Genomic DNA, 24,410 nt, shown 5'->3' on the forward strand with positions numbered 1-24,410 from the left:
AATCGAGTTATCTGTGAATGAAAGGTGGACTGTAACTCTTAGACTGCGTCCCCCATTCCTGAGTTTCAAACCTGGAACATGGTTCCGAATTTTCCCCACCCCTGGAATTTCTCGATCCATTTTATAAGTACTTTTAAGCAAATCATCCTTAATATTTCGATGCCAAAATATCCCGTCCAATCGACAATAAAAATTTGAAGTTCGAATTCACCTGCTCATCGGGATTCCTGTCCCGAAAAAAATACCCGATCCTATCCCGATTCTCATATAACTGCTTAATATTTCTGCTCAGGATCCAAAATTCCTGGGAATTCCCGGATTAACAAAAATTTCTCGATCTCAATGGACGCTCTATTAAGTGTCATACAATAGAATGTTACCCCTGGCGCCAGTGTATTGCCGGCGTCGAATTCTATGGACTGATGAATTTAAACCCGTTTTAAAATGAATGAGGAATTAAAAAGAATTGTTTTAAGAATAATCCAGTGATGATATGCGATGACACATGATAACTTAATATATAAATAATATTTATGTAAGGGTGTGGTATGAATCTGCTGATGGGTCTTTGAAAACAGTAAGAAATAAAAATGATGAAATTTCAGTAATACTAATGAGCTCATTTCATTTTGCTATTTTACCTAATTTTTTTCTAGGTTGGGCGAAATTTGTGCAAGGACCAAGCTTAAGAAAGGCATTTCTGGCTAGGGTCTTTGGACAAGTTACGTCTGTTCCCAGATAAGAGCCTAAAATAGGCCTAGCAGGGCTGCAAGGCCCAGCTGGGCCGCGGGGGGCCGTGCGGTCCCAAGTGGTGTAAAACCCGTCCCACTCGTCTCGACCAAATTCCGTCCCACTCGTCTCGACCAAATCCCGTCCCACTCGTCTCGGCCAAAACTTGACTCGTCCGTCTCGACGGTAATAAAAGACGTCATAAAAGCGGTCAGAATAGAAGTCTCCAGGACCAGTGGACGAGTCACGTCTATGACGTCCAAAGGACGTCTCTTTTCTTGGTGGGTCATTTCCCGTGATTTTCATTAAGGTTCCAAACGAGCACAAATCACGCAACTTTTGAGACACACTAAAATCGTCTTCTTAGCCTCAAATTGTCTTAAATGACCTTCAATAAATCCTCCAAAATTCACACAAAATGTTAAGAATTGCTTATGCTTTTGGAGCTACAATTTTTAAATTGTATATGCCAAAAAACTTATACAGGTAATTTAAATCACCGTTCATTCTAAAAACATTCAAAAAATTATCTTTATTTAGTTTTGAGATTTAAATACCAAAAATGTAGAGATAACTCTTGTATATTTCTATGAAGTTCTTTCCCGAAATTGTTATTGTAGATTTATCGGAAGTTTAATATAAAAAAGTTGATAATACAAGAGAATTTTTGTAATTTAATTCAGTTCTTAATAGTCCCGTTGACCTGCATAGTCAGTTGTAGAATTGGACAGAGCTTCAGGGGCTTTAGAGGAAACATTTTGTGGACGCATATTTCCTAGCATGAGACATTCGAAATAAGTCAATAAATTAATTAAAGCGAATTTGACTTAAAACATATTTTTTGTCGACCAAAGTCTGTTGAACATAAGTTTTCCGAGAAAATGTGTAATAAATGTTAAAAAAAAATTGTCTTTATAACAGGTGCCCAAATCATCATTTTTATTGAAACCCTATTTATAAATACCAACCCTAGTCTTCAGCACAATTTTTCTTCAATAATAGTTTGTTTTAATACTTTTCCCTTCCGGAAATTTGTTCACTAATCGACCAAAAACTTGCGTAGAAATTCTCTAAAAACTGTAACCGCAACAGGGCGTTTATGCCGAGGTTGTAATGAAATTTGCGGAATTTTAAACGCAAATGACACTCTATTTCCGTGCTGTCAGCAAAAGCTGAGTCGGCAATTTGAAACTACCTCCAAGGTTTAACATCCTTACCCGGTGTATTACAAAAGTTATCCACTAGCAGCGACGCAAAAGACCCATGATACTTTAGTACGTAATTATGAAACATGGCGATTAAGCGTGTGTACAAGTGGCTGTATTATTAAATAAAAGACTGCAATCAAAGTGCACAATGGCGGACGAGAGAGGTCGTCTCGCAAGGATTAAATAAAAAGAAAGAGAGAAGGAGGATTCATCGCACGTACCGTACTTCTGTATAAAGGGTGAGCAACTCTCTTGGAAATAACATTTCCCGGCAGCAACGAGTTTATACTTTTGCAACAACTGCCGCCGCCACTGCCGCGGATGATTTACGTTCCGGTCGTAATGATATAAAAATGGATCCAGGGCTTTTGCTTATAATCTTCGATGCGCTGGGAGTTAATTTCGCTGCTGCAGCGGCAGCACCGCCATCACCGAAGGCACCACCAGCAGCACGACAGAAAATTAATCCTGCTCTACTTATGGCGGAGAATTAGCTCTAGTGGGGATACTTTTACATTATGCCATGTACGCCGGATTAAGTACATAAGGACGAACGAACGAACGGACGGACGGACGCACGCCGTTGATTTCTCGGTAATGAAAATCCAACACGCTCCGGCTGCGAATTTCCATCAGAGTGCAAAAAACAGACGGCGAGCTCTCGACGCCGAGTTTTAATTGGAGCCAGTCGGCTGCTTTCGCACGGTGGAAAGGAATTTCGCGAAATTACAAAGTTTTCCCGCGATATTTGCTCGTGTTCATTAGCGCACTCACGCACGTGTTCGACCGAGCGTACCGACCTAATTACCGATAGTTCCTTGGAAGCTAATAAGTGTTAGATATTGCGCGTTATTTATCGACACTAGATTTCTTAGATAGAGCCCAAGTTTCACGTATAATAAAATTCAAGTTGGAAAAAAATTAGCCGAGCGTAGTTATTCCTTAGTTTGACGGGAACAGATTGATTCAGTTATTTCATACTTTTGCTCTTACTGGCTAACCAACTATTTAACTAAATCTCACAACTTGATTGCTACAACTTGGATGGGCAGAGTTGCAGACAAATTTTAAATGAGAAAATTAGGTATTTTGTTCAGAGTTTTCACACAGGATTGAATGTTAAAATAAATCATATTCTTTGAAGGAAAAAGTGAATAATCTGTATGGTCCAAGCATAGCTTCGTGAATGATTTTCAACAAATTTCATACTATTCAATACAGAAAAATTCGCTCAGGACGATAGCTTAAAAAATAATGTTATGCAGTGGCACATGACAGTGTCGACTCATTTTTTATTGTTTCGCGCGGTCATGCAGTTTCTTGCATTTTTTCATGTTAATTTTCAATAAAAATATTTCCTGTGACAGTAATTCTTTAATCATGAACAATACATATACATAAAAAATCCATTCAAATTTAATACCCCCCCCCCCTCTAAATATTAGTAGACCATGAATGGGGCCGGTCATGAGTGAAATTCTGAGAGGAAAATTCAAATTCCACGTTAATGTTAAGTGGCCTCTCAGACAGTATCAGCACTACTCTCTACAATCAACACAAAATTTATAAAAGTGTTTTCTTATTTTCGTTATTCAAATTAAATGTAAGTCACAGTACAATGGAGTCAGGTCCATGTATTGTTTGTCTCTCAAGATTTTAATTTAGGAAGTGTGCCGGGCACCCATTTTAGGATACTATTATATGGCAGACTAACACATATAATCAATTATATTTTGTTTGTAACTCAATACTTTATATTCGAAATAATTTACTCGAATGGAAAAATCGGAAAAATGGAAGTTTTAATCGGTTAGAAAACAAACTAAAATCAGAAGGTTCGCAAGTTTTTTCATCGGCATGGTGTTGATTTCCACTTTGGCAGCCCACTCGACTAATAGCCGGAGGCTGGCGAGCGGCGGCAGCAGCGGATCTTGCACTCGTCGCGAGCCAGTACGCTGCTGTAAAAACAAAATCTCATTTCGGCAGTGACACACCCGGCGAGAAAGGGTTAAGGACACTTATCAGAGAGAAAGAGAAATATTCGTTTCGAGTGAGAAAAGAGAGCTTCTCTACTTTTCTTTACCGTCTTCTAAATGATTTGCCATCTCGCCGCATTAAGGGTCGACTGCTCTGCTCTCTCCAAGCTGTTCTCTTCTTGCAATCAGCCCACCAACTCCTACGCAACTTTGGAGGTTTTCACCTGATCGCTTGATTTTTTCCTCCTTTCTATAGAGGCTGGAAGAAATTTGGCGAACTGCGGAAAAAGGTTCCGGCTGCCTTACAATGATAAGCTGCAAGAGCATTTTTGATAAAACCTTCTTTTCGTCTCTCACGAGAGTAAAAATCCGTCAAATATCGGCTTATCCATTCAAATTTCCCTCCGCCCCAAATGGGTAAAAGTAAAAAAGAATTTTCGGCATCGGCGAGACGTAAAAGGAATTTAAAATGAGGTAATGAAGCAGTGTTGCGAAATTCCTCTTTGCTGACCAAATGGCGTGAAATTAAAATTTAGGTCCTTCCTGTTTACCAGTGTTGTTTTTCACATGAAACAAATCCGACCGGCGGCAATATAGTGCGCACGCGGCAAGAAAATTGACTAAATTTAGATTTATTGCGCAAAAGTTTGCGCCGTCGCGTTCGCTCACTTGCTCGCCGGCTTGCTGTCATAAATAAAGGCAAAAACTCCAATTTACGGAATTAGGCGCGCGCCACGCTTCCGGCAAGACAGCGCCAGATGAAACTCGTTCGTTCGCGTTCCTTCAGGTGACAGCATCCGCACGCGGAATTAATTTGACGCGACACAACTTGGCGAATTTCGGGAAAATGCGAACAAGTTTTGACGACGCCACAAATTTCGCCAAGGGCGCTACCACCTCAATACTTCATCAATTAGTTAAGTATGCGTCTGTGCGAAGGGAAAGTTGGTCGTGTAAGCGTCAAGAATCCAACCCTAATGAGTTGTAATCTTCCCGTTGAGACTTTTGACGCCCAAACAAAGGCCGACACTGATTATTATTCAATTACTGTCAGCATCGGCATGGCTTTGTAACGAAAAATGAGCCGCTTAGGATTGTTCAATATACAGTTTAAAAAATTCAAATCACTTTAAAATTGCATTAAATTAAAGGAAGGTCAAGCATCTGCTAAATCATCCGCAAAAACGCGCTTTGGTGATTGCATCAGTTCTTGAGCAGGCATGTCACCGTTTTTGGAAGAAGTCATTTGATTTTGTCAGTGATTTATTTCACTGTATCATAAGAATCAAAGAAGTGAAAACATATTTCACTTAACACATAGGTATCATTCTCAGATAAAAAATACGTTTGATTTTGTAAAGAATATTGATTTTGAATGATGATACAAGTATTGGAAAATTCACCTTTTACATTCTCATGATGCCTAATTGTAAGGGGCCAAAAGAAATAAATTCTGTGTCGTGAAATCTGAACATTTTTTAAACTAATATACAACGAAATGGCTCTACTGTTAAATTGAATATTCCAATTTTATTAGTTCACGCGGGAATTGATGGAATGATGCCTGGATTGATTAAGAATGTCGTTAAAAAAATAAAGAGAATTCCAAAGATGGAACTGGATATTTTCAACTCCTGATGGTACAAGCAAATGTAGAACATTTCCAATTCCAAAATACAGGATTTTTCTCGATTTGTTTTTTTAACGTCACTATGCATTGCTCGCTGAACTCTGGAAAAGTTGCTTTTGAGGTCATGAGTCTGAAACTAATTGATTTCCTCATGGATTTCTGTTGCAAAAATTGTTGATTCTTATTTGATTTACCAATAAATATGCCGAAGTACCAGAGGCGTAAGTCGGAAATAATGATGGCATTTCAAACAAGCCAGAGATAGATTTATTGAAAAATCTCAATGATTGTACTACTTAGACCGTCCCAAGGAAAGGTAAGTGTGCTTTCATTGAAATTCTCTTTTCTATTATATTTCACAATCTATCTCATTTTATTTCACAACGCACATAGCACACAGTGCCGAGATGCTGCTGCCTCTTTACTCTTTATCTTGACACAGGTTTCAATTTATCTGCCATATTTGCTCTATTCCTAGATCCAATATAGGTCGCGTTGCTTGTTCTATTCCCAAAAATAACCCACGTAGTTGTTAGCGAAAAGGTTTCCACGTCACGGCCTTTTCCAAGAACAACACGAAAATTGAGATGCTTGTGTAACACGTGGCGGCGGCGGAGGTGGTGGCGGCGCATCGGCAAAACTCATTTTTGCACTTGGCGAGTTCTAATTTTCTGCTTGATTAAATGCGCTCCGACCAGACTGCCGCTGTTTACATATATATTGACGGTTTACACTTTTTGCGGTGGGTGAGGGAAAATTGGCCTGTGCTGCTCACGATGGGGGAAAATATTGTATCAAACCACCTTTTTACCACCGCTGTGAAATATGTTATTGATTATACGTGCACATTTTTACTTTGTTAGATTTGAATGTTGGACGGCAGTGAAATATTCGAAAACATTGCGGTCGGGTTTTCCCTCTGAATTAATAAACAAAAATCCAATCCGTGAAATAGTCGCGCGCCACATTAATGGCATAAATCACTGAAAAGTTCACGCTGTGCATTTTGTGCGCTGCGATATGGCGATATGCGGCAATTTGTAACTTAATCAATTTCATCGGCCAGAGTTAAATGCTGCGTTACTGCGAAAATTAAAGTGTTATTGTCTCAACTTACTGGCGAACACAACAGAAATATTGTTTTTCAAATTGATTTTACTGAGCATAAATCTTATTTCGACGCTGTTTCATTCCATGTGATATATTGCAAAGGAAATTGGAGTACTAAATTACCAAAAGAATTGAAAGGGATGATTCTGATTTTAAATTGTTTTAAAATAGGATGGATTAATTTTTGTGAATTCTCCATCTGCGCGTTTCGGCTAACATTGTTAAGACATATTGCTAGCAGTGCCAAAGCAAAGGGAGATATTACAGCAATATGGGGATCAATTATTACTGCAGACTACCCAATGTCAGAGATGGCAATAGGAGATTTTAATTAAGCGACTCAGAATGCTCAAATAGCTCAACGGGCTGGGAGGACACTCACCACTTACTGGTTTTCGCACCTTTCCAGAGGCTTTAAGCAAAACTATCTGGCTTTCAAATCAAAGACCTCGGTTCACGGAGGCGAAAAGATGGCCAAATTTGGACCAAGCTCCTCTGCGGCCACTTCGGGCCCCATGTTTACCGCCCGGCGGTCTTATTGGGACCCGGTAAGCTCACAGGATGTGCTGAGCAGAGGAAAAAAATAGAAAAAGATCATCAAAAGGATCTGTATCCGGAAATTCTGCCTTGTGATTTCCTTGATAAGGCCAATGGTCAATGGTGTTGTTGTCTGTTTCCCCTTTAGTGGGAGAGAACCTAAAATAACTTCCCAGCAAACGATCACGACCTATACCATTCCAAAGGTCAGCTTTAATTGACAGAAAGCTCAGCAAGACAAGCATTCCTTTTCCCTACCCACACCAATTCCAATCAAAGCATCTAAAATTGGACAGTGCCTTTTGCCTCACAATAGAATGAGAGGAACTGTAACCGGTGAATATCTATTTTCATTAATTGAATCACACGTCTAAAAACTAACTGCATTAATTGGTTAATTCAATTGCACGTGGGTCCAGTCAAAATTTGAAAGTGGCTAAGGCGAGGCCAATAAAATCGGGCACCGAAAACGCCTACCAGCAAACAAAGAGCAACAAAAACCGGGACTACGGACCCGGAAGAGGCGATCTGGTGGAGCATCAAATTTTAACGCACAGCCAGCCTCCTTTTGTGCTGAAGCGAGCCACGCGCAGAGGGGCAAAGGCACTCATTAAATTCGAAATCGAGTTCGGACAAAGTGTTTTGGGGCTCTTTCAAGCGCTCCGTCTGAGCGAACAGGCGGGCGGGCGAATGAGTCAAGTACAAAAGATCCGCGGGGGCATTGTGCGCGCGCGATTTGTGTGCGCGAGTGATCCGCCGCTGCCGCCGTATATGCATTAACACTGCGGTGAATACGTTTGCCGTGGCGGTGGGTGGTTGCTGCTGCTGCTTCTGGTGCCGACGAGAGAGGGCTGGCACGCATATCGATTGCATGGTGGGTGCAGAGAACATAGCCTGGAGACTACACTCGCCCGCCGCCCGCCACCCGCTTTTCTTCCTCATGTGTAGCTCGCCGACTCTGCAGCCCGAAAAGCAACCGTTACATAGCCAGCCGAACGGCTTGCACTCAGGGTTGCCACCATTTTCTTGTCTTATTCAAATATTCCTGATGAGCCTCGAGACTTTTTCAAATTAAAACCAGAGTTGGTTTTTTTATAATAAAGTCCTCGCGAGATTGATTCTTTATATTGTGGGTTACGATCGAGGAGCCCATAATGGAAAAACGTCTTTTGATTCCACTTATCTTTTTAATTCACGTCTAAGTTTAGTAGTAGTAGTAGTAGTAGTATACAGGACTGTAATAAATATAATTCACAATTACAAATATTGCACATTAAATAAATAATTGTTCACAACGAAAAAGAGTTATCACAATGAATATCTTACCCCGATCGAATGCGGGTCAGTTATAATAATCTTGTTGCTTCTTCAAAATATTTCCTCGCACGGAATTTCCTATTCGGAGTGAGCGGTTGACATGACCATCGTCGTGCGAGGTGGAAGGGTCAGTGCAGGTAACGCGCTTATCGCACAATTACACTGCCCTCTACCGATTTGGGAGAATATAAGTTTAACTTGCGCCAGTAAGTGGCGGGAACTGCCACAATATTATGGAAGGTAAAGTATCCGATTATTTTTTATTTCAAGTAAAATAACAGTTTTCTTAAGCATATTTTTTTGGATAAAGTCTTCTGGTTTTTTTGGGAAAGCTGTTTTTATCAGAAATTTTTGCTCGGCTCGCAATTTTGACCGACGGCTATCGACACGACACTCACGAAAGAGGGAATTTGGCAGTGCTCGTCAGCCCGAAGGGATCCGCAACCCACTTTTCTCTTGCCCTTTTCCCTTCTATCTAGGCTTGACGACTGACCACGTGACCCAGAATTTTCCAGCTGGCTGAGCGCTCTCTCTTGAATTTTGCAGGCAGGCGCTGTTTAAAATCTTAACAGCAAAGGGTGTGGGCTTGTCACGAGAGGCTAAATCTTTTTCCTTTTCCAGCAGCTTAAAACAGGAAAAACCACCGCAATCTCTTTAGTCTAATTTACAGTGATGAAGGGATTTCGCTATGATGAGGTCGTCTATAACATTTTCGAGCAAAGTGAGTTTACAACGAAAAGAAAGTATGCATATAGTTTAATTAATATTAATTACAAGAACTGTATAATTTAGTACTTGAACTGAGCATAAATAAAATTAAATACTTACAGTTTTTCCTGTGCAAGAAAAACAGAAAGATATGCTAATTGCACGGTGAAAGCCAATATTATTAGTGCCAATGACTATAGTCTCTAAAAGTGCTTCAAAATCATGAAGACAAAATATTTTTTTTTAGAATTGGTACAGATTGTTGAGGGAAGATAAAAATATATTATTTTTTGTTTTAGTTAATAACATTAGCAAATAATGCTAAACATTCTCTATGGAGAACTGTCCATCAGGCTAGAAAACGATAATTTGTCAACTGGCAACCCTATAGAGGAGCCTGGCAGACAGAAAGGCGGATTGACAGTTCTCGCCCCCCCCCCCCTCCTCGTCCCCCAAGTGGCCCTGAATTTCCATTTGCATAATTCGGGCGAATCGGTCGGAAAGTTGGCCCCTATCTGATAAATATGTATGCATTGGCAGCCGCGAATTCGTCGGTCCGTTTCTTCTCTCGCCTTTTATTTATTCCGCCGTCTGCTTTTGCCACCGCAGCTTACATAGCACGCCGCCGCTGCCGGGCGGGAAAAATCGGTGGAAACACGCACGCGGACCGTCGGACGGACAAAGATTGAGCTTCTACAAATTCACCGCCGACGCCGGGCAGTTACTCTTTTTGTGGGTGCGCAAATTATTTTCCTCCGTGTCGGAAAGCATAAAGAGCTGCGCGCGGTGATTTGTCCGGTCGTGTTGCCGCGCCGCCGAGCCCAGGGAAAAATGGAAAGGTGCCACTGGGGTTGTTTGCCCTCGCAGCGAAAGCTAATATTTATTTTCCCAGTGCACGCACTGGCCGCACCGGTGTGATGAATATGTAATTCACTTCGGATTTGGGAATTTTTCCGTGTGCGGAAAAAATCTAATTTTCTGCGCCAACGTAGAGCAGAGCAAGCCAGCGATGAGCATGGTTTCCAGCGAGTCCGCTTATTTCGCCGAGTGCTGAAGAGCTATTGATTTTTGGCTGCGAATAATGACTGTTTGTGATGGTTTGAGAGCTTGATTTTGTGTTTGGTGAATAAACTCCGACACGCTTGCAACCTATTCTCGCCCAGGGCCAACGAGCGGCTGATGGCAATTGCTTTATTTATTTTTTTACTGAGAATCGACAACTGTCCGAATTAGTCTCATAACGCAAAGAGTGTCAAAAACATATAACTACCTCAAATGAATGTCCTGATTGTGATTTTTTATTCAAAAGTACCAAAAGTACAACATGCTATTTATTGATATGGCATAGTCCTGACGAAATTAGATCTATTGTTTATAGTTTTATTTTGAAAATAAAATTCGAATTTTTGAGGTCGTATATTTTGTAAGAATGTGCAAAAGAAAATTTTCATCATCTGCATTCACTATAATTGAACTCGGCAACTGACAATGAGTGCCATCAATCGTTTTCCATGGCAGGTAGGGCAAAATCCTAAGAAGGTTCTTGCAGTTTTGATTTTAATTTGCATCAGGGAACCTGTGCGGAGAACATGCGAGACAATCTAATATTAAATCTTATTTTATTCACTTATGACGATCATCCAGGATTTAAAATATTTCGTTTCAGTTCAAATCCAATCCAACGCATCTGAGTGAGGGCGAGTAACTTCTTAATAAGGACCGTTTTCATTGTGGTTCTCGAAAACTAAAAAATGCGGAATTCCACGAGCGAAGCAAATTTCTAGTGTGAACAGAGGTTGCAGCGGCAACCGCCTCGCTCAACTGTGATCGAATTAGCCTGCTGCGAACTCAAAACCTGCTGCACGGTTTCTATCAGACTGCGCGTGAGCAAACTTTTAACCCTTCTGAGAGAGCAGCACATCCCTCAAGCGCGGCGAATTTGACGGAAACTTTAATTAAATTCAGGTTCAAGAATCGAGCGGCGAGACGGCGCACGCAGACCAAGTTGCGAGTTCAAGATTAAAAAATAAAACGGGAAACGTGACGCCGGGGTGCGGAGACGCAGCGCGGACGGCGATTTAATTTTATAGGACATTCCTCTGCTACCGTTTTTGCCTTCAGCTGGATGTTCCGAATCAATTTTATAACTAATAAAACGACGTTATCGTTATCGTATAACCACCAATAAAAATGTCCGGGCCGCCAGCGAACCACTGCGCGGATCTAAATTAAATCTTTTCAACAACTTTGCCGAGGTCGCGGCCTTAATTTGTTACAGCTCAGCAGTACCAATATGTGTGTATGATATCTGATTCAAATAATAAACATCGCCACACGGTAGAATCAACTGCACGAAAGCCAAATTTTACTCTTCAACGTTCACTTGAATGAGCAGAAATATTATATTAATTATTTTTTGGTTTAGAACTTAAAACTATTAAGTATATTTATAAAAAAACAAATAGGTTCTCTTTCAGCGTTCTAGGCCAGAATACATTCCAAAAAAATGTATTGTGAAATATTCATTAAATGACTACCCTTGCAAATATACATTATTTATTTAAAAATAACTACGCTTTCTATGTAGATTACTCTCCTTATCATTATTTAAATAATCAATTGTCACACAAATCTTATTTTATTTTAATATTTTTTGCAAGTGCTCAAATTTAGAAGATGAAATCATATCAATTCTCCTTTGACTACTGATCGAGAACTTAAAAAACGGCTCATTAAACCTAAGCTTCTTTAGGTATTGTTCAATGTATATGAAAATATTTACGGCAGCAAATTTGAGCTCCTTAGGGGCTTACGTTAAAATGTTGGTGTTGTATATATACTTGGTTTCACCAAAGATTTTTTAATACCTATTAACAAATATAAGTTCCCGGTATTTCAAATTAAGCTCCTTCTAGACATTAAATCGACGCAGCAGGGTTTCCATCGGAAACTATTTCTGGTCATTTAATTAAAAGAGAAAAGCGATTTCGTCCTGATCCAGTTAAATATTAAGCTTCTTGTTCTTTAGCGCCGGTTGTAATTATTGCTGAAAAGCACGCAGCAAGCAAACCTTGACAGATTACAAGGTGAGCGGCTTAAACACAGAGAAATAATAACGACAAGGGTAAAACGAAAAAAAGGAATGAGCCGCCGCGACAGAAAGCATGAAAAATTTTTACTCTCGCGTGTAATTCCTAGAGCCGCGTTTGCTCGTGTCAGCGCTTTTCGTGTGTTATTTCAAGAGGCGCTTTATCTCTCTCTGAAGCCCTTTATCTCGCTCGTGATTTTGTTTACCCAAAGAGAAGAGAAAAGGACGGAGAAGAATCCATCCAGTCGGGCGAATTTAATTCTATTAGAAGGGCTGTGTTTACATAAGAAAGCCTTTTTGTGCATGCTTTGCCCGAAAAATTTTCCGCCATGCCCGAGGTAATTAGGGCGTGAACAAGTCTCTCTGTTTTTTGTTCTGCTTGTCAGTGTGCACCACCGTTTGTTACACTTTTGTTCGAGTTGGCCCGCAAGCTGCCTTCTGATTTAGAAAGTTCAAAGCGAGCCACCATATTTGATATGTGGAACGAAAGAGCAGATTATTTTTGCAGATGCCATGTAATGTGTGAAGTGTTTGAGCACGTAACAAAAATAGCCGATCAAAGGGTCGGGAAACACACCTCTGGCGCTATGAAGACGTTTTTAAATAGACATGCGAGACGGTTATTTAGGTCTCGCGTATTTTGGCAAGGAACAAGCTTAATGTGCAAAACACGTGCTCTATTGACAGAAGGCGAAGCAAACACGCTTTTTCCATTTTTCTCTGGTGACAGTTTCTAAAGCTGTCAATTTATACTTTCCGCTCTTGTGCCACACACCTCATCCTTCATCCCCGTTTTTCCCATGGCAAAATGCCTCTTTGCTCGGAAAAAACATTTTTAGAAGTCAGTGTGTCGCGTGCATCAAATATTGGATTTTCATTCTAAGACAGACGTCATCTTCTCATCACAGCCATCAAATTTACAATATAATTTCATTATATTTTTTCAAATTTTAATTTAAAAAAATGATTTTAATATACGCAGCATACATGAGGTTTCGCCACCACTGCATAGTTTCAGCGTACTTCTCTAGAAAAATGTTTTTTAATGAAATTTTTACCGCAAATGAAGCACCAGTACAGGCTCTATTATATTGCAAATTCTTCTTTCCCTCACCTCGTTGTGCTGCTAAATTATCTTACTGAATTTGAAATGACTGCATTACAAAGAGCCTGCCAAGGAAATATGATTATAAAATGTCCCTTTGAAAGCACGCAGATGCATCTTTTCAATTGAGTCCAAGTTTCTCGGCAAGATGGAATAGAAGTTGGCTGCAAAGAATCCTCATGAATAGAAAATAATTTTAATTAAAGGCATAACCGTGAGCATTGTCTGGCTGCTGAGAGCGAACGTAATGCAACTAATGAAGAGGCGCTTTAATCCGCCATTCCACTCCATTTTCTGAGGGAGAGCAGCGTTGGGTTAGCAGCTCGTCTTCGCTCGCATCCACACTGAGCAAGCGCCAGATGACTCCCCCACACACGGAACCTTACACCGCCGTGCACAATTAATACAGTTGTAGACCGCAACATCAGAATTCCACACCCTCAGGGTTAATATTTCTCATATTTTGTCACCGCCTCTAGTCCCGCCATATTTGCTTTTGCTGTCGCCTCAGAAAGGTTTCGTTCAGGAGCCTGTTTAGAGTGTGTGGCATGTCTTGTCCCTTGTCACCAAAAACCATTCCCCTTTCCAGAAGTAAATATCTTTACAGTTAGTAAATTGTGTAGCTATTATTTTAATAATTCAATTAACAAAAATACGTATCTTTCAATTTTCTACGAAAAAAGTACAAATTATAAAGATTTGTTAAAATTCAGTAAAATTATATAAAAACTAAATTTTTTCAAAATTTTAAAACGTATCTATTTAGGCATACAACGTTGCATACTTTTTGAAATGTATGTTTTTGTTAAAATATATTCTTTTATTAACTAAATTATTAATTAAAGCTCATGGTAGATGCCCATTAAGGCAGATGCGCTCGAGAATTTCATAAATTCAGCTGCTAAAATGTATTTTCTAATGCTTAAAATATTAAAGGCGATCAAAAGATTTAAAGGTGTAAAAGTAAATCTGACTCAAGCAAGCAATGCCCCCATGAATATAGTGATAGTAATTGTTTGCTTCATAATGGTATATGCTCTTCAATATATATACATTTTTTAGTCACGAAGGGTGACATTTCTTGCGAACAGCTCAATCAAGGCACATCGCCTTAAGAATCGAGAAACCTTTCGGAAAATTAGCTCAAATTTTAAAGCCCACAACGTAAAAGCAGAACAAAAATTGCTTTTTCTTTTGTCTGCGTAGAAAGTGAAAGGAACCAGCAGTGACAATGCTTCAGCTTATTGCGGCGGACGAATAATGTAATCCTGCCGGCAGGGGTTCGGGGCTTGTTCACCACGCAATTAATTAAAAAGCCAAATATTCTGGTATTTAACGTCAGTTGGTCGCGAGTTGACAGGCGTGGCAGCGGCAGCAGAGCTCCTCGACGTCAAAATATTTAAACAAAACCCAATAAAGGTCAAGACGGAGTGACAGTAGTGCGCCCCTGTCAAATCAGATAACACAAGCGCGCACGCGGGACTTTATCACAAGGCACATCTACCTACACGACAGCCGCCGTTCCGCCTTTCCATCCCGTCCTGCTGTTCCGTTTATATAGGAGCACACACACGTCATATTTCCCTTTTCCCCAGCTTTTCGGCTCATTCTTTAAGACGCGCGCGTCGTTTCTTAAATTTGGGCCAGCTCGCGGGGCGCGCTGCCAGACTAATGATGAATGGGCTGGCTGCTTTTTATGCACGCTGCAGGCTCTCGCAGCTCGCGCTTGATGTAGGTGACTGAGGCGAACTTAATGCGGCCGCCAGGGGGCTATTCGAAAAAGAGCCAACATTCGGACTGCGCCGCACGCATAAATTTCCACCACCAGATAAGTAGATGCGTGAGCACTTGCAAATGGCAACGCCTCATCCCTTTCCCTTCTGACACATTATTTGGACATCGTTTTTAGCCAAGATGGAAATTTGTGCGCGGAGAATGAGGGGATCGTGTCTGCTAAATGCGTATCAAATTGCTCTTTTAATGCGTTTTTAAGTGGGCTTAAAATATCGTGAAAGTACTTCTTGAGACGGTGCCTCAAAATGTAAATTTCATTTTGAATCTTTCACTTCGAAATACGTTCAATATTGTTCCTTCCCATCTGAGCATTTTAACTGGGATTTTCACACTCAGGAGATCATGATACTTTCAGTTTAATTAGAGGGAATGAACTCTCAGGAAAATATTCGTTGAAAATTCGTTGGAATTTTCAGAATTTTCCCGGCGTTCGTGTTCTTTAATTATCAACATCATAAAGCCATCCTAATTATTTCTGATATATATGTGAATACTGGTTCTTTCTCCTCAGCCGCTGAAACGTAAACATTTAACTTGAAATAAAAGTAACCATCTGCAATATCTTTTATGCTAAACTTTACAATTAAATAGAACCAAAATAATATATTTCCAGTCTTCACCGAAAGGTGAGAAATCAGGGCAATTTAGCTATGTTTCAATTGCAGCATAATATTTTTATTGCACTGCAAACTGAAAATACGGCGTTCTGCTTTTATAACTGCACCATCAATGACTTTAATGGCTCTCTCTTTACTCACACGTTCATATTGCATACCTGTTGTAGTGAAAAGGTCAAATTCCCACTGCCCACCTACATATCGCAGCCCCATGTGGCGCAAACAACGAGAAGGATCCGTCTTTACACCGTGCAAAATGTTTTTTTCGCCCACAATTACACTTAATCGTCCAATTAGTCATGTCATTTTATCCGAGGCTGAGCGCACCGTTTTTCTCGCACCGTCCGCAGCCAAAAACGCCCGGTGGCCGACATGCAATAACAAGATTATCGCCGTCCTGATTGGGCCTTGTTTTATTGTCTGCCTCTCTTTTTTAACAGCTCGCCTCTTTGCAAGGCAAATCAGTGAGGCACAAGCAAAAGGCTCTTTCCATCTAGGATGGCCATCTTCCCCTTTTTTCAAACCCACACGCGAGCAATTGAATTACTGAAATTATCATACAGGTAACAAAAAATAAATAAATAAATAAATAAATAAGTCGCAAAATTAGATAGGAACTCAAAGTCGGTCGGTTGTCTTTCACCAAACAAATTGGAACCTTAAATTCGAAATTTCATGACATGTGATTTCAATAAATTGTTTTTTTAAACTTCTTCACTTCTTTGTCACAAATTATTCTGATAAACAAATATTTCAATTCTTCACTTTTATTAAACAGAAGATTTTAATAAATTAACCTACAAATGATATTGAACGCGGTAACCCTATTCACCAGTCGCCGTGCGGGCTGGCGGGTTGGCGAGGAAAAGTATGCAAATCACCGTCTGCGGTGCGGCGAGGGGAAAAACAAAGATAGAAAACTAAAAGAATGGCGAAGTAACCGTTTCGAATAGCCCGCCGCCATTGTGGGCAAATGATTGAGAGCGGCGGGCGAATGTGTTGCGCGCTGCAGATAAAAGGTCACAACCGCAGCAGCGCAGTGCCCTTTGACCTTCCGGCCACCAGAATTCCTGTACCTTCCGGTCAATGCGGAGATGATTTGCAGCGTCAGCACCTCACCCTTTGTGTCAAACAAGCAGCAATTCCTTTATATTTTTCTTTTTGAAGAAGAGCCGTAGCTTTTAGCTGCGGCTGAAACTAAAGGGCAAAATCTGCTGATTCGGAAAGAGAGGTGTCCAGAGTTGCTTTTTATTTCGAAAAGAATTGCTAACTCTCGACAAATACGAGGCTGTAGACGTGTGAAGCAAAAAGAATTTCAATTAAATGGATATATGATGCCGAAAGAGCATATACGTTGGATTTCCAAGCTTGCTTAGATTTCCATTTTTTATTTTATTTTTTTGACGTGACATATAATAGATTTAAGGACTCGACAAAACTGTGAAGCACTTAATATGAGACATGTGAACATTTTTACTATATCACAATGGCATATTATCAAAAAATATAAAACAAAATGCATTATTTGGAATCCCCCTACTATTGCACTTTAAAAATTCCAAGGATTTTGGCAACAACACAAATAATCTCATTTTTATTTGAGGAGGAAACTTAAAAATAAAAATACGAGAGCGCGAAACTCGAGGCAAGCATTGTGGAAATATTTGGATTTGTGTGCGCAGATTTGTCGACAACGTCGGTGCCTTTATTGATTCGCGGGCGAGTGATGCGGCGCGGGCCGGATTCTCATATAATGCATACACAGCGGCAAAGCGAGTGAGCGAGCCACTTCATTTTTGTTGTTTGTTGCTCACTTTTCGCCACACCATCCAGCCGGCAAGGCAGCGAGAGCGAGTGCATGTATGTATGTAAAATTGCGAACAAAAAGCCATTACTTTAATACTCGCGAAAACGGTCGGGCGGCGAGGAAATTTCGGCTATCACTTTCTGGCACGGCACCACCACCACCACCACCAACGCCTCTCCGAGAATGGAGTTACGGGCTCACTGCAGAATTGCCACGGATATGGAAAAATCGGCGCCGACGGAAATCCAGCGAGCTGCTTTTTATGTGTCGGAACAGAGTGTGTTCGATTGATTTCGCGTTTGCTACCAAATTGACATTGTGTGTCGTCGGCCTGCTTTTTGCGAAACAATTGCCGCTGCAGCTTGCAGTCGTCCGTGCGGCGATATTGGCTGCGCGTTTATGTTCTCTATTCTGCTGACCCGATATAAATGTACGATTTCTGATCCTAAAGGGAGATGCACACTGGATGGCTAAGTGTGAATATATTTAAGGTGTGATCATAAAGCCAGTATTTGGATCATGCAAGCAAACTGCTATGGGTTGCAGGAGATTAAATCGAGTTATAAATTGTAGATAGAGAATGAGTTTAACATTGGTGCATTTGTCATGATTACGATATTGTTTGATTCTAGAAATTAGATTTGAAGAACAAGCTCAAACAAAAGTAAGTGATTTGATGAAGGCAGAACAAAACAGTACATCTAGTTGAGCTTCATCAAATTGTGATAAATGCTTTATAAAAACAATGGAGTTGAAAAGTATGCATGACATCTCTTGTCTCGCACTCAAACAAAATTTGAACTCTTTTTCAAAGAATTTTAAACATAACGTAGATGGAATACAATTATCTAAATTTTTGGTGAAAATAAAGTAGACAATTTTCCATTTCAGCTGGGAATTCATTTTCCCTGTTTTAACATCCAACACTTTAACTCTACCTTTCTGGATGTAACTCCATTCACTCCGTTTCAAATTAAAATTGGGATTGTTAACTTTATTTTATAGACTTATTTAAAAAAGGAAATAACATAATTTATTTGAGCAGCTGATTGAACTTGAAACATATCATTAAACATAGAATTCCCTTTTGAAAAGGCTTTAGAGCTCTTTTGCCACTTGCACCCACTGTAAAGTCACATTTTTCTGAACTGGTGACCTAAATTCTAGGTGTGCGGTAATTACAAAGTCATGTGATGGAACAAAAGAGGCAGAATGTTTTTAATGAAAGATCAAAGGGTCACACCTTTTTGATTCCACGAATCTCGCGCATCTCTCTCTCTTTGTCGACTCGAGTGCACTATAGCAGGAACTTGATATCGGCGGCTGAATTATGGAAATTGGCTGTTGCGCGATCCATTCCGCCCAGTTGCCTCTGCAGAGAGGGGGCGTTGCGTTGCAGTGCAATTAATTCCAGTTGCGCTCGCTCGTTCCAGCACTCGCCACCGTTCTGATCAATCAGTCCCACTAATGTTTGACTCGCTAATTGAATAGATTTGCAGCGGTGATTTTTACATGGTGTATAACGACTCTCGCATTTGATTTTGCTGAAGCACTGCGTTTTTCCGGTAAATTAATCTTGGAGCACCACTTCACCATCTATTTCCAAGTTAGTTGGGTTAAAAAACACAGAAGCTATGCAGCCAGTTGCTTTGTTGCCTGATGCTGGATGCAATTAATTAATTATTTGAATTGGTAGTTCAAAACAGTTGAAATGCATAATAGTAGATTGTTCTGCGAATTCCGCATAAGCCTCTCATTAGAGCGGATGGATTATTATTCTCGACTCTCAGTTTACAACAGATGACGTTTTTTTCTTTAATCAATAGATGAAAGTTTTGTTGAGCTGCTGCCATGCAACCAAGTAGCGTACAGATCATATGAAAATAATAGCGTAGATCCGAGAAGCAAAATGAGGCTTGTAATTGCTTTTCTAATTAATTATGTCATAAGCCTATTAGTTATGCAATGCAACACGCGCAGTCCTTTAAACCGTGCTAGAAACTTTCCTCTCCAGCCACCGCTGATAGTTAATGCTGGAAAACGAGGTACCTAATCCACATCAACCGCCTCGATACACAAATCAAACACACACGCCGCCCGCAGCGAGCGGAGCGTCGTCGTCACAATTGAGAGCACCCAAATTGGCGGTGCCTATGATCGTTCACGAGTGAGAGAGTGTGTGTATATTCGCAAAGCTCTTGCACACACATCGTCACCAGTTCGAAGGCTGCCCATCATTGTCCTAAGAATATTTTGTTTAGTCCTTAAGTGTGATTTAAAATAAATATCATAGTAATATTTATGCTGCATGAATAGGGCTCGAGATTCAAACGGTCAATTATTTTCTGTAATCCTTAAGATACCAAATGCGCACGTTTTACACTGTTTTGTGAATTTTTAGCTATACTTAAGACCATCTAAATTGCCTGTAAAAATTCTAATTACGTCCAAAAACGCGAAATAATTTTGGTGATTTTTCTCTATGCAGAGTTAAAGGTAAAAAAATTGAATTTAAAATCCCTTAGCCTAAATTAATTTATTTGCTTTTTAATCTGACTGAATTTCACCTGAAAGCTCTTATTTAAATCAAAAAGATTGACACAATTGAACCCCCTAAAAATGTGCATATTTATTTAGAAGGAAATCGCCTTAGTTGGCTTCAAACATCTAAATTGAGCCCAAAATAACATTATCAGCAGATACGATAATCAACTCAAAATCGAACCCTAACTAGCAAAACATATTGTTAGGTAATTTTATTGCATAAAGCTAATAAATAATACTAATTATCGTGAAAGGCTTAAGAAGAAGTTAGTAGTAGTTGGCTACAACAAGTATTGCCAGATCGACTTTGGATCGGATAGGGAGACCCGGCTTTAACCAAATATGGATATGTGCAGGGAAGACGCGTCTCAAATATCAAAGTTTGCACTATAGCACCATATATCCGGCCCGTTGCCGAGAGAAGAGATAGAGAGACCGGAGAGCAAACAGGCAAACAAACAGATGAATTCCTGCTGCGCTGTGCTGGAGACAAAACAAACGCCATTCGGTCGGTCAAAAAGCACCCTCTACCGCACTCTCAGGTGTTCTGTCTGGACCCGCGTTTGTTTCGAGGGGGTTGTTCACGTTCGTGGCAGAGTCAACTCTGCTTTCGACGCATGAAACTACTCACCTACGACGTTGAGGGTAATGAAGTGGCTCATTTTGGGCTCGGTGCTGATTTGACACTCGTACTGGCCCGCGTCTCGCGCCTGCACGTATTTGATCTGCAGGGTCCAAGTGTCCATCGACTCGGCGTGGAACGCCTGGAACCGCTCGTCAGCGATGAACGTGTACCGGTCCACGGCTAGAATGTGCGCGTCTCGCCTTCGTATCCACGACACCTGTGAATCAAAACGGGCCGGATGAGTAAAACACAAATTGATGTCGAAACCGAATTTATAGCGGAGTGTAGCATTACAATTGTTTCGTCGAAATTAGCTACTAAACACAAGTTTAGCGAAGCACGTGAAATTAGTTTAATTAAATTGGGCATTATCTCGGAAGTATAATATGCATTTTTATATTCTAGCAATTTGCTCACCGAGGAGGAGGAAAGTCCACGTAATACTGTTTAGCACCAGCCGTGTGTGGGTAAATATTTAGAGTAAAAGCTGGAGCAGGTTTAAATATTCAGGCTTACAGATGTGTAAGAGCGGGCGCGAGTGTGTGTGTGTGGTGCTAGTCAGAGTAGATGTGGGCTCAGCCACTGCAAGCCCGTCATGTTAATTTTTTTCGGGAGGGGGGAACTTTGCGATGGGTTCCAGTTTAGGTTTAATATTGGGTATGTGGTGGGAGCGAGTATGTAGATAGATCGTCAAAGACGGGTGCGGGTTTTCTCAAAATCCACTCGTGCATGCCTCTAGTATCAAAAGACTAACAAATTAACTTAATAACTTCAATAACAATGAGGAAAATTGATTTTGTTTGACTAAGACTTATGTCAATAGTTTCAATAAAACATGTCTACTGCAGATGATGTGGTTTGATTGGAAATTTATGATTTTTTCCGTCAGAAAATATAAGATGAATTCGCATTCTAAATAATATATTTAACTTCCAGAAGACACATAAATTCAGCGGAAGAGAAGAAATTGCGACACAATATTCATCTCTTGGAAATTAACGGCAGTAAATCCCAAACTTTTAAATGCAATCACGCTACAGTATGTCATCGGCAGACCGCATTATAGAAAGTTTCAATGCCGACATAAACCTAAATCATTTCTCGTCGGGTGTGCGCAAAGCAAATTCCGAACTCCATCGCAGCAGCAGCAGCAGCAGCAGCAAAAGCAGCCTCGACGAGGGATAACCGTCTTCGTTCAACAGCTCGAGCAAGCGAGCGAGCGCCGCGAGCAGAAAGGATAAGAGCAAAAATCAAGAGCTCAACACGCCGCCGTGTGATGCTAACAGCTATAAAACTTATGCAACCGTTTGAGCTCTAATGCTCTGCGGGTTTGCATTTTCGCCTGGGAGGAGAGACACCGACGAGGCGGGCAAGGCAACGTCTTTATCCCAGCAGGTGGGCAGTTCCGGCTGGAAAAAAATCTTAGCCGGGCAGCACCCGCAGCAGCGGCGGCAGCAGCTGTCCGTGTTCTTTACGGCCACACGGTTTTGATCTTTAAATCACCTCTGCTCGTAATTCTTGCTGCGCTAGGGACGTGCTGGATGGTCCATTTTCGGCCAAAATAGCTGCTTTTAAGAACGCTAGCTGAATTGGCACTCCAGCTTCGTGCTCCCCATTTTCCCATACCGCGAGTGTTAATATTTTATGGTTGTCAATCCCTAAATACGTTTTATGTTTTTTCCCTAGGGCCTGCGGATTTTCTTTCTAACAATTTTTCGTAAAATGGAAGATTTCCTTTGAGAAGTGCGACACTCACTGAGAGTTCTGAGAATTCCGCCACATCAATCTCTCATGCCGTGGGATGTATTTGGTAGAATATTTTCATTCGTATTCAAGAGCTACATGAAGGAAAAAATGTTCGCTGCAAAGTGATTTTGCTCTCAGAGAACTTATGGCGTAGCTCTCAACATTCTAAACGCATGGATTGTTGTTTATTTATCAAGCAGTATCACATACAATAGCACCAGAATATTAGAAGTACGAAAATTTGCACAAAATTTTCCTGCTTGTTTGGCGAGATGCTCAAATTTAACCTACAAATTCTGTCAGTGGGGAAGAAAGGGAAGAGGATTGTTAGAAGACGAGCTGCATGGCATTCTCTTTTCAATTCGTTTTGTTTGCCTTCCTGTTCGCTGACAGTATACGAGCTGCTTTTTGATTTAACCAATTTTTCACGCCCCTTGTTCTCACCCCAAAGTGAAATCTTTTTAGTAGCAGTGACGCAACAACCAATGAGCGAGCGCGACACAATTCGGCCGGGTTGACCTTTCCCACGCCATAAATTATGGTGCAAAGAGTATTGATCGGCCGTCCGCCGCCGCCGACTTCCGCCAAAAATGCCGCCGAAAATTTACAAATGCACGTATGTGTACATGTACGCGTGCATGCATGAATTCATGCGTGTGTGCGCAATTGGCCGCCGCAAAACTGTCATGAATTTTTATCGCGCGTTAATCCGTCAGTCAGCTTTGCGTATTTAATTTCCACCTTGCTGCACGTGTTTTATTTGCCAAGTCGCTGAAAGGGAATGTTATTTCGGCAGGCTTACGTCCGTTTTTTTTCATTTTCGGATGTCTGCCAGGTTTAATACTCTGACGACTGCTCTATTTGGTGTATTTCCCAGGAAATAATGTTGTAAATAATGAACTTCACTGTACAAAAATAAATACGCTAAAGTGCTACAGTTTTTTAAACAGAAAGAAGAATTATAGCACAATAATTATTATGGCAAAAGCTAATTCATACAGCATTCATTTTCAAGTATTTTTTTGTTAAGTGTTAAAAATTCTAATTAAGACCGGCAATTTTCTCTCGAATTCAGAGATTATGTCAAAATCAACCAAAATATTTTTTTACAGGTTGCCATGCAATGGTAAATAATGTGGAAATAGGAGATCGTTGCCAGTTACATGATTTAGTGATAAAATATTTTTTTTATCATCGGTCCACATTGCAGAATTGTAAATGTTTTAAACTAAAAATAGAATAAATTGTTATCAGGGTGTAGCAATTGCACTTAAAACAGAATGGCTTTCTGATGAAATGCGTTGAATGTTTTAGAGTTAAAATGGTAATAACCGTGCACTTTATGACGACTTTCTAATGATTCAGTCATTATCCGATACGTCAAATTTAAAAAAAAATTATCTACAATTGGCACTAAATAATCAACGTAAAGTGACATATATTTTTATAATTCAAATTAAGCTGAAATTTTATAATATCGAAGACAGCAAAAGCGAGAAACAAATTATAAGAGCAATTTTAAACATTTTAATTTGGATTAAAGTGAGATTACTAAAACGTCTCTCTCATGTGCAAATCCTTTCTCCTCGCAGTGATTCTAGAGGGCAGCAACTCTCTGCAATTATTCCACGCACAAATTGTTATTTCGCCGGTGTAGCGTTTTTTGTCTTGGTGGGCGAAATTTTCCAGCGAAAAGGTCAGGTCGTGCGAGCTTGGGCCTCCCGACGCATTCAAGCCTTTCTGCGATACACTCGGCCTGAATCAATAAAATCGTGTCCCAAACATTCCCAGGGGTCTCGGCCGCCACCTTTCGTGGATTCAATTCCTTGTTTCGTAATTCAGCGCTTGCAGTAATCAGCGGCTTTCGTC

At 40.4% G+C, this 24,410-nt stretch overlaps 1 protein-coding gene across 1 annotated transcript in view; it reads right to left on the bottom strand.

Moving 5' to 3' along the window:
* LOC135937751 (hemicentin-2-like) overlaps positions 1–24,410 on the bottom strand; it is a 170,268-nt gene that overhangs the window by 15,243 nt on the left and 130,615 nt on the right. The window contains exon 3 of the mRNA XM_065480963.1: positions 20,802–21,012. Coding sequence (XP_065337035.1) covers positions 20,802–21,012 — 211 coding nt within the window. The remainder of the gene's footprint in view (positions 1–20,801; positions 21,013–24,410) is intronic.

This window comes from Cloeon dipterum, chromosome 2 (assembly GCF_949628265.1).
Source record: "Cloeon dipterum chromosome 2, ieCloDipt1.1, whole genome shotgun sequence".
Classification (NCBI taxonomy): Eukaryota; Metazoa; Arthropoda; class Insecta; order Ephemeroptera; family Baetidae; genus Cloeon; species Cloeon dipterum.